Source organism: Alligator sinensis, unplaced genomic scaffold (genome assembly GCF_000455745.1).
Source record: "Alligator sinensis unplaced genomic scaffold, ASM45574v1 scaffold570_1, whole genome shotgun sequence".
Lineage (NCBI taxonomy): Eukaryota > Metazoa > Chordata > Crocodylia > Alligatoridae > Alligator > Alligator sinensis.
In genome coordinates this window covers 1548213-1556941 of record NW_005841997.1, presented here as the reverse complement: position 1 = coordinate 1556941, position 8729 = coordinate 1548213, and the positions used below count along the sequence as shown (strand labels likewise).

Sequence of the window (8729 nt, the reverse complement as noted above, 5' to 3'; positions counted from 1 at the left end):
CCCCAACACTCAACCTATAGCTCCCCGAAGGAAAGAACTTACTGGAGACTTTGAATAATCATCTGGGATGAAACTCCCATAAGCCTGCGAAAAGCTGTTATCTCTAGGACATTCTCAGAACACAGGTAAGAAACTAACTATGTGCTACTATAGTTCCATTACCACCATAGCATTCAAGTAACTTTAGATACACTAACTGCATTTAATTGACAAACCACACCATTATGTCTGTGGGACTGAGGTGCAGAGAGATGACATGACTTACCTGAATTCATATAGAGGCAGTCTCTGGAAGAGCCAACTAAGCCCTGATCACCTGATCCTTAACCATAAGACTATCTTTTTCCTCTCCAGATGAATGATCAGAATATGTTCTTCTATTGAGACAGAGTTTTCTATAGCAACTCCTAAAAAAATAAAATCACCATCATCTCAAGCAGTCCAGGAGAGGTGACACTTAAGGTATACTGGAAGTAACTGTGTAGATGTAATGAACAAAATTAGTACTTAATGACATTAATGCTGGTAGGAATCTGTCATGGCTAAGAGATTCATTATACTTTCCATGGTCTTTATAAGAACACACTGGGCCAGGTTTCTTCCTTACATAGTATCTTCAGCTCCTAAGTAGAAAAGATGCAGAATCATATTACAGAGCTGCATCAGAATCATATTATTGGTGCAGAGTTGGGACTTTCAAAAATGTATGTACAAAGATATTGGAATTCCTTCAGAGGTTCTCTCTGAACACCTTCTGCTACTCGGGTAAATAGTAAGTACATATTTTTAAAACACCTTTTGAACAAAGACAATAGTGAGACTCTCCATTCCTTTTATTTCTTTACAGTTCACGACTGTTGCCAGAGACCGACAAACAAACAAAAATAAAACCCAAAACCCATACAGTCTCCTACCAAATAGCATCTATGGTTTGGACCTATGCAGGTGGACTGGTTTAAAAGCTCTTGGCTTCTAGTTCCATTGAGCATCCTCTACCATACTAAGCAATACGCAAAACTGCACCAATTGGGGACAAATTCTGAAGTGTAAGACTTAAAGATGCATGCACTTCTGAAGAAGAAACAAACAAAACTTGACATTACAGCTAATACAGACTCGCATTGCTTAACATGATTCTCATGAAAACCCTCCCTGGGCAGATCTACATGTGCAATTAAATGGACAGTAAAATGTATTGTGCAATAGACTAATTTATGGCACAGTTTGTGCCTGAACATGTAGACGGTGACACTTGACTGCACAGCAGAATAATCTAATCCCCTGCATCTTAAACTTTATAAATATTGGCTTTTCATGTCAATCCTCTGGGCCAAGGAGTAGAATAAGAATTTAACTGTTAGTAAAAAAACCCCCCAAAACAACAAAAACAGCACAATATTAAAAAGTAATTCAACAAAATCTTTGAAAGCTTTTATTGTGATACCTTCGATAGATACAATATAATGAAACAACAAATGATGGTACAGTATTGCTAGGACAAAACAGCAAAGCAGCCATGTCATCTGTAAATAAAAGCATTTTAAAGTGTTTAAGAAACAATGAGGCACAACTCAGTTCTCATTTATGACTCCAGCTTAGGCCTTAAATTAATTGTAACAGTCCTTTTAAAAAAAATAAACCTCTGAAATGCCTATTCCTACACAATAGAGGTTTTATACTGCTGGTTGGGCCACAGTAGTGCTAGATGAACTACAGCTGTGTCCATGCTTAACAATTTGACATCTTCCCTTCATTCTTCACCATTAGCATACAATGCATATGTTCAAGTCTCTCTGTGGCTCTTTATGCATCTCGATCCAAATACATGATCATCTCTTCATAAAAGAGGAAAACAACTTTGATTAATTAAAAAACCCCAAAGTTTAAAAAGGGGTGTCCACAGGTTCCTAAAGTTAGCTGCATGCAAAATTAAGCCATTCACAGAGAAGTTGGCTTTTCTTTTCTTTTTTTTAATTTGTCAAGTATTTAGGTTGCAGTAGGGCATCAAGACTTCATTAGTGCAGAGTGGTATAATTCAAATCTACATTGCGGTGTGGTTTATGTATAAATAAAAAAGTTCACACATTCTGGCCTCTTTAACAGCAAGTAAAGCTAATGAGCAAACATTACAGGCTGGTAAGATGGTAATAAAATACTGTATATTAAAATGGCAACAGTAAAGTAAATCCACATATATAGCAAAAAAAAAAATTGGATGAGCTAATGCATCAACAAACCCTCCTTAATTCTGTAGCCAGTTTACGTTAACTTTTGAAACCTAATGTACTGTAAATGACAGCACTGCCTTTCATGAGTTAAAAATGTTTCCAGAGTAATCAGGCAAAGAAAGAAACCTGGCATTTAAAGTATAACTATATAACAACTGTGTTACAATCATTATTTAGGGCCTAGACAATGAAGAATCACCAGATTACAAAAAAAGAATGTCAAATTATGATGCTCATTTATTTTAGGAGATGCATGGCTTTAGAGGTGCAAATGAAAAACCTTTTAATACATGTACATTTTGCTAGCACATTCCTATGTATCCCAATGAACATATCTTTCCAAATAGCCAGCTCGTAGTCAGTTCATTTGGTCCTAGAAAAGAGCCAGCATGAAACACAAAAGTTCACAAAAGCTTTTTGTTACATTTATAAAAAAAAAAAAAAATACAAAATAAGTGTTAAGACCAACAATAAAAATAACCAGTACAAGTAACAAAAGTGCTCAAGTTGGAGGGGAAGTAAACTTGCCCAAAACGAACACAAAATCTTTAAATATAATCTTAATATATTACAAAGAACTGGTGAGAGGGAAAATGCTTTTCAAAATTCTTTTCAAGTAAAATGTTTATTTGTTTTTCTTGTTTTTTATTTTTAAATGTGCTACTGGAAGGTTCAGTGACCAGACTGACCTCTTTACATCAACCAGCAGCCATTGATATCTGGATTCAACTTTCACCAAAACCATTAACTGAAATGCTTCATATCTTACAAGGGCAGAACTGTTTAAAAACCAATTACTTATATCAAACAGTAACAAATATTTCTATTATTCCCAGATATCAGATTGAACAGAAAAAAATATTACACAGAAGTAATTCTGTATTAGGTATAGCTTCTCTTTTCCATCATGGCTGGGGACCGGAATTGATGATCTTATAGGTCCCTTCCAGTCCTTCTTTCTATGATTCTATCCCTCTCCCCCTTAAAGACTCAAGCATATGCTTTATTTGGTTCTTTTAAAAGCCCTAAACATTACATATAATTTATATTAACTCCTTATGCCAACAGTTTAAAGTTCTAGGTGTTAAGCACTGCATGAAATTTCAACCTTTGGCATTGAGGTTAATAAAGGTTTTGGTGAAAATTTCCAGTGTGAAATATAAATAATGCACTGAAGAAAGAGGTTGAGGTCCTAAATAAGAATTGGTCTTCTATTAGCTAACTAACAAGAGACATCCAGCTTTGCTATTTAAAGTAAAGTAGCAATGATATTTTTCTCTCTCTCTTTTTTTTTTTTTTTTTAAAGAACAGCTAACCTTAAATTTGTGGTCTCTCTTATAGTGAAAAGTAGTTATTTTTCTTTTCTTCAACTTAGTGTACTGCTTTACAAGTCTGCAGCTGGGGGAGAAGAGAAAGAGATAAACTTGTCTATAGACATCTTTATGGGTATCAACATTACAATAAATTAGACATTGATACCAATACCATCTCCATCTCCTTGTTATGACTGTACCAGTGTTTTCCTTGCTGGCACTGTAATAGAAGAAAATAGTATAGAGATTCCAAGTTGAAAGGGCCAAAGATGAGCGAAAAACCTAATACCCATCTTGCATCAATGAGTTTTAGTCATAGGGGAATCTCTTGTCTGATCATATTCTTCAACATGGAAAACCAATGCAGCCACCTTTAAAATCCAAATTAGACTTAGTTCTTTGGACTAAAGGCTAAAAGTTTTAGTTATTTTTTGTTTTGTTAAACATTGAGTTCTGTAGATTTCTGATGTGCAGTTTAGCCAGCCTGCATCATAGAAAACACCTTTACAGCTGGGAGGATTTTCCCTCCTCCCAAAAAAGAAATTAAAAGCTCTCTCTAAAGATCTGTATTGCTCTTACCCATTGGCATACTTTTTAATGAATGACATAGAACAGTAAAGTGCAGGAGAATTCTGAAAGCCTATGAGAGATTTTCTAGAACGTAACAGCAGCAGCAGCAATGGCACATATTACTAGACTTCATAGATGCCAAGTTAAAATGTTACTGAAAGGAATTACTTTGTATTGCAAGGCTTTCATATTATTAATTTTGTCATAGTACTTATGTAGTGTTAAAGATTTACCCAACCACTATTCTCAAGAATTAAGGGAGCCAAGTTCAAAAGTTCCTCTCTAAGAACAAAGTATTTCATAAGACACTGAAAGTGTATACACAAATCCCAATAATTAATATTGTGTATACACATCTATAGAAGTTTCTCTCCAAGTCACTCTAGTTGAAAAGTAGCTGGAAGAACTAGAAAAAAAACCTCACAGGAAGAAAGCACATTTTTATATAAAACTTTATTACAAAAATGTTTTTGGGGGCGATTTATCCAGCAAACCAAGTAACCCCCTTTTTCTTTCTTTATACTTAAAAAAAGGATTATCTTGCTATTCTATTTTATGAATAAGTGAAATCAACTTTCATTCTTTACTTTCCTACCCTCCCATTAACCCCCATTTTTCTCTCATAGGCCATGGCCCTTTTCCCACAAAAATATCTATTCTTGTTCAAATGTAATGACAGTAGAATATTTTAAGGAGTTTTTTTTTTTTTTTAAATATATCAACCTCTTTGTCCAGTGCATTAGGCTATGCAGCTACATGGAACCAGCCATACAACTTCATTGATGCATAGCTCCCTGTTACTGTTAAAGGTACAGTGCAAAAAATAATTTGGTAGCAAGTGAAAGACATGTACATTTTTGTGCCCTTTGATCTTGCAGGCTGTTATTCTTTCTTCTTCCCTAAAGATAAAAGGTTGTGGAATAAGGAATGTATTTTGATTACAATTACAGTATCATTCCTTAATGTTCTTGCAAGTTATTTGCACTAATTATATCAAAACATCAATGTATTCTTAACAAAATTTAAGGTCTTATACATTCAGTCAGTGCAACTGAAAGATTTCTAAGTGGGCACTGTACCTATAATCAGTTTCCTTACAAGACGTACACAGGGTTTTTGTACTCCCAAATTTTAAAAAGAAATTAATGAAACTACAATACTGCATCCCCTTCGCTTCCAAAAGACGTCAGAAGTTGCTACATATAAAAAGACACCCCCATCCTATACATTCTTTAGGACTGCTCATACAGGTCTTCCATAGGATTGGAGTGTAGGTGTTTAGGCAAGAAGCATGCACAGCAGAAGGTAGCATTAAAGGCATAGGTAAAAGATAGATACCAACCAGTAAAATCCATCTGCAATTATAACTAATGGTTTCTCTAGTCAGAGTTTAGAAAAAGGTCATCCAAAATGTTCCAAAACAACTGTTCACACAAGAGTACATATACAAAAAGATGGAACTTACACAAGGAGAAAAAGGCAAACATGGCCTGAAAGAGCCACAAACTACACTACTCATTTGTGAGGTTTCAAAGTTCAGCGATATTTTCAGAGCCACCTCAGCCAGAATCCTCCTTTACTTTGCACTAGTCTTTATAAAGCATGTTCCACAGAATATTGTCCAGAGTGTGTGAGAGGGGGGTGGGAAATCACTCCCAGCCATTGTCTTTGATCATGTGGGCAAGTTCAATTATAAATTTTCCTTCTTTGTACTTCTGACTGCTTTCAAAAGCATGTTCCTAGATAAAAAGAAATATATACATATATTAAAAAATACTGAGCTAAAGTTCTAACAAGGTTTTTCATCAAATGACATGCATTTAAAAAAAATGTAATACCTATTAAAGGTTTACACCAGGTTTTGATTATGCATGTGTTCCCTTTCTTGCTGGAGGCAGGAGATGCATGAATAATAGAAAAATAGGGCTGGATGGGACCTAAAGACAACAGAGTCCAAACCCCCTTGTTCAAGAAAGTATCATTCCTATCTAACCTCTCCCAACCAAGAGTCCATCTTAAAAACTACACTTAAAAACTTGCAGTAATGGAGATTCCACCACCTCTCGATAATCTGTGAATCCAATATGCAATCTAACCATGACAGTGGTTAAATATTAGGAAGAACTTTCTAAATTTCTCATTTTGCAATTTAAGATAGCTTCATCTCATCCTGTATCCCACAGAACATAAAAGGGGATGATAAACTCTTTTCTAACAGCTGTTTTTGTACTTTTAAACTTATCAGATCCTCCATCTCAGACTAAAAACTTTAGTTCTTCAAACCATGTCATGTATCATCAACAGACATCATAACTCTACAACAGGTGCAGGCAAAATACAGTCCGTGGGTTGGATCCAGCCCCCAGCCAATGAGTTGTACCCTTCCCAACCCCTCCACCTATGAGGATGGGAGCAAGGCGCCCAGGTACATCCCCGGCCCCCTCAACATACCATCACTCCTACCATCATGGGTGGAAGGGTGCCAGCACGCAGCTTCCAGGCAGAGCTGCTGCTGCTCCAGGCGCGGGTGACCTGCTTGGCTTCCCTGGTGTCCCGCAGGCAGCAGGTAGGGAAGCAGCAAGAGCAGGGCAGAGGCAGAGCTGCAGCTGGGCAGGAGCACAGGCCTGGAATGCAGCCCCAGCAGGAAGCAGCAGCAGCATGTGGGGGTGCTCAGGGCACTTGTTCTCAGCAGGATCAATGCTGCACATTGCAGAGAGAAGAACAGCCCCCGCCAGGCTGCATCTATTGCTGGTGGGCTCCCGCACTCATGCAGCACACAGGGAAGCCCCATGAGCTAGAGCCAGCTGAGGCGGCAGGAGGGAGGATTTGAGAGCAACTTTTAAGTACCTGAAGGGTGGTTCCAAAGAGGATGGAGCTGGGCTGTTCTCAGTTGTGATAAATGACAGAACAAGGAGCAATGGCCTCAAGATGTACAAATTTATGGGGTCGACATGTACACCACATCAACTTGTATGTAGTAAAATAAGGTAGTTGGGGATGGTCCTGCTTGGAGCAGGGGGTTGGACTAAATGATCTCCTGAGGTCCTTTCCAACCCTAATTTTCTACAATTCTATGACTGTGGGGGGAGTGGTAATACATAAGACTAAGGGCAGAGAAGTTCCTATTTCCACAGCTAATAGTGGAAAGAAAGAAAATGAAGTGGTAGAAGCTACAGTATATTAGCTACCTTACCCCTGAATGTTTATTGCCATAAGAGGGAACATGTGGCCCCAGCTGCCTTCCAGAAGATTCTGAAACATCTCTGAACCAGAAAGTATGCTACAAGTAGAAGTGGAAAGAGGCCCACTGAAAGAGTCCAATTTTTCTTCGAAGTGCCAGATCCATTGCACATTAGTAGCATGGATAACTTGTCAGCCATAAAGTTTAGTTTGGAGACATCTTGATCCTGCCACAACATTCAAGCAGCAGTTTTATTTCTGTTAAACATTATTATACATGCACCTAGTTACAGATGCAGAAGGTTTGTTCTGATGGATGTGAATGTAATAAGAGTCATTCAATCTAATAATATAAAATAACTGCTTGAAAATCTTAAAGATAACTCCAAATTGATTACTTTCTTTAATCACCTTCCTTAGAAGATAAAAGGTTGCCAAATAAGGAATGCATTTTTAATATTATATAGTATTCTAAGCAATCATTCTGTAATATCCTTGCAGATTATCTGTATTAATAATACCACTAATATAATTTGTTAAATGTTTGATAAAAATTAATAAACACATACTAAATACTTACATATTTCCATCCAAGAGTAGTCTTACAGTTTTCACAATAGATATCTGCTACAGCATGTAAACCTGTCAGAAGTACTCTCTCCTCTGCTGGACCACAGCCCACATTCACTCTGCAACAAAGAACATAGATAATGGCACTTCATCATTAACATAGAACTTTTTTCTTGTTCCATCAACATTTACCAATTTTCCTGGAAATTAACCCTGAGTTTTCCTTAAATTATGTAAAGTCTCCAGGATATGCTACTTCTAGTCAAATATTGCTCAGCTAATTTCTAATAGCAAACTAAGTTGAAGAGACAGGAAGGGGATAACTGAATCTTGTTTTTTATTTCGTAGGTGAAACACACTGGCATTTGTTGCATAGAATAAGCTCTCACCTATGCCCTGAAACAGCAATGCAAGGAAAATGGAAAGTTATTTAACTATACAAATTAAATGTCAGGTATCTTCTGATTTAAAGCCTGCTCTATATTGAGAATTGTTTCCATTAGCACAAATTGCTACGTTTTTCTTCTACCCAAGTATTCTGGACCAGAGCAGCAATGCCAACAGCTGAAATGAAAACTAAATTCCCAATGTAGAAAAGATCTTATAAAATTTTAGGTCATTTAACTTGGATCATCAAGAGGTTAAAAATCAGGTTCTTTACCAAGATAACTTTATCACTATCACCTTATTTATCAGTACATTTGAGTCCTGGCAGAAATCCTGGTGATTTGTCTAGGAGAAATTTGGCTAATTAAAGAGTAATTTACCATTTCCAGTGGCCACATACACGAGTAAATTTCTTTATATAAATTTGCTACTACTAATTCATCCCTGTAAAAAAAGCTACAGCAAAACCCAAATCATTAGT

General features: G+C 36.6%; 1 protein-coding gene across 5 annotated transcripts in view; it reads right to left on the bottom strand.

The window, feature by feature from the left end:
• Nucleotides 1–1409: 1409 nt before the first annotated feature.
• Nucleotides 1410–8729, bottom strand: part of YPEL1 (yippee like 1) — a 29401-nt gene continuing 22081 nt past the window's right edge. The window contains exons 3-6 of one of the 5 annotated variants that reach the window (XR_003093551.1): nt 7872–7980; nt 5577–5850; nt 3545–3626; nt 1410–2601 (exon numbers count right to left, since the gene is read on the bottom strand). Coding sequence is in view for 2 of the 5 variants with exons in the window: in XM_025201510.1 (XP_025057295.1) it covers nt 7315–7518; nt 7872–7980 (313 nt within the window). In the remaining 3 variants the exon portion in view is untranslated. Of the gene's footprint in view, nt 5851–6825; nt 7519–7871; nt 7981–8729 lie in introns of those variants that run through there. The other 4 variants (XR_003093549.1, XR_003093550.1, XM_025201511.1 and 1 more) reach the window with 4 other exon arrangements.